The 1086-nt window shown below is 47.2% G+C and overlaps 1 protein-coding gene across 1 annotated transcript; it reads left to right on the top strand.

Annotated features, from left to right (window-relative positions):
- Nucleotides 1–244: 244 nt before the first annotated feature.
- TM35_000781040 (uncharacterized protein) lies at nt 245–739 on the top strand (the record flags this gene model as incomplete). Its single annotated transcript, XM_029031345.1, has 1 exon — nt 245–739. One exon carries the CDS (start codon nt 245–247, stop codon nt 737–739), a length of 495 nt encoding a protein of 164 aa, XP_028877364.1.
- Nucleotides 740–1086: the final 347 nt, after the last annotated feature.

Consider the following 1086-nt stretch of genomic DNA (forward strand, 5'->3'; position numbering starts at 1 on the left):
CCCACAGACCACGCGAAACCCATTGGTCTCTTCATTCGATAAGTGAAGCAACGTTCCGAGTGGTGGTATTTCATTTGTGCTTGCGCTTCCACCTATACTACACCTCAGATGTCGCCGCACAGAGCCATACTGGAGTCAAACTCAACAGGGTCTTCTTTCCCCGCTTAGCCCTTCAAGTCCGTTCCCTTGACTGTCGTTTCGCTAGATAGTAACTCGGGACAGAGGGAATCTCATTAATCCATTCATGTGTGGTTCCAATCGCACCGCATGGCTGTGGACTAGCGTAAAGGAACTACACCTCCACCACAGTCGCCCACGCACACGTCGATGGATATCACCACACCGTCATTCAGTGCACCCCACAGAGGCCGCAGTGGAGTGGTCCAGCAACACAAAATGTCCTTCCCACTCACAGTGCACACACACAATGACAGTCTCACATGCTGAATATCAGAGAGGCACTGCGGCATTCACTAAAATGCACACGGAGTCACACCCACAGAGAGGAACAGAAAAACACAAGAGCAGCAGAGGAAGAAGAACAACAACAACAGGATACCAACAGCACACAAAGCACTCACAATACAATAATCACAGCTGCCACTCCCATCAGAGGAAAACAATCACCCACACCAGCACATCAACACACCCAAAAAGAAAGAAAAAACAAACAGACTCATTACGTGAAGCCGAAGCGGAACAGTCTCACTCCACCTCCCCGCAGGTTGCGGTCACTTAAGCAAGCCACACAACACACCACAAGAGCAGAAATATGTTCGTGGTAATACCGTGAGTGACACCACCGAGAGAGAAGGTGAGAACAAAGAAATGTGTTTTCATTGCGTGGGCGGTGTGAGTAGCAACCCAAAAATACACAGAAAAAGACTCAAACACCTACAACCCATCGATCTTTATACCAAAATAAAAATGCAAAAAAAGAGTGACTGCGTGAGGCAGACACAATAATAGAGCAAAAGAAAGAAAAAAAAAAGAAATTCATTACTTAATGTGACTGCCCTGCCTGGACACAGTCCAAACCACCCCAAGGTTAACAACGGAAAATCATTCTGTACTGAACGTGCTGTG

The sequence above is a fragment of the Trypanosoma theileri genome (assembly GCF_002087225.1).
Source record: "Trypanosoma theileri isolate Edinburgh chromosome Unknown TM35_Tth_78_V1, whole genome shotgun sequence".
NCBI lineage: Eukaryota > Euglenozoa > Kinetoplastea > Trypanosomatida > Trypanosomatidae > Trypanosoma > Trypanosoma theileri.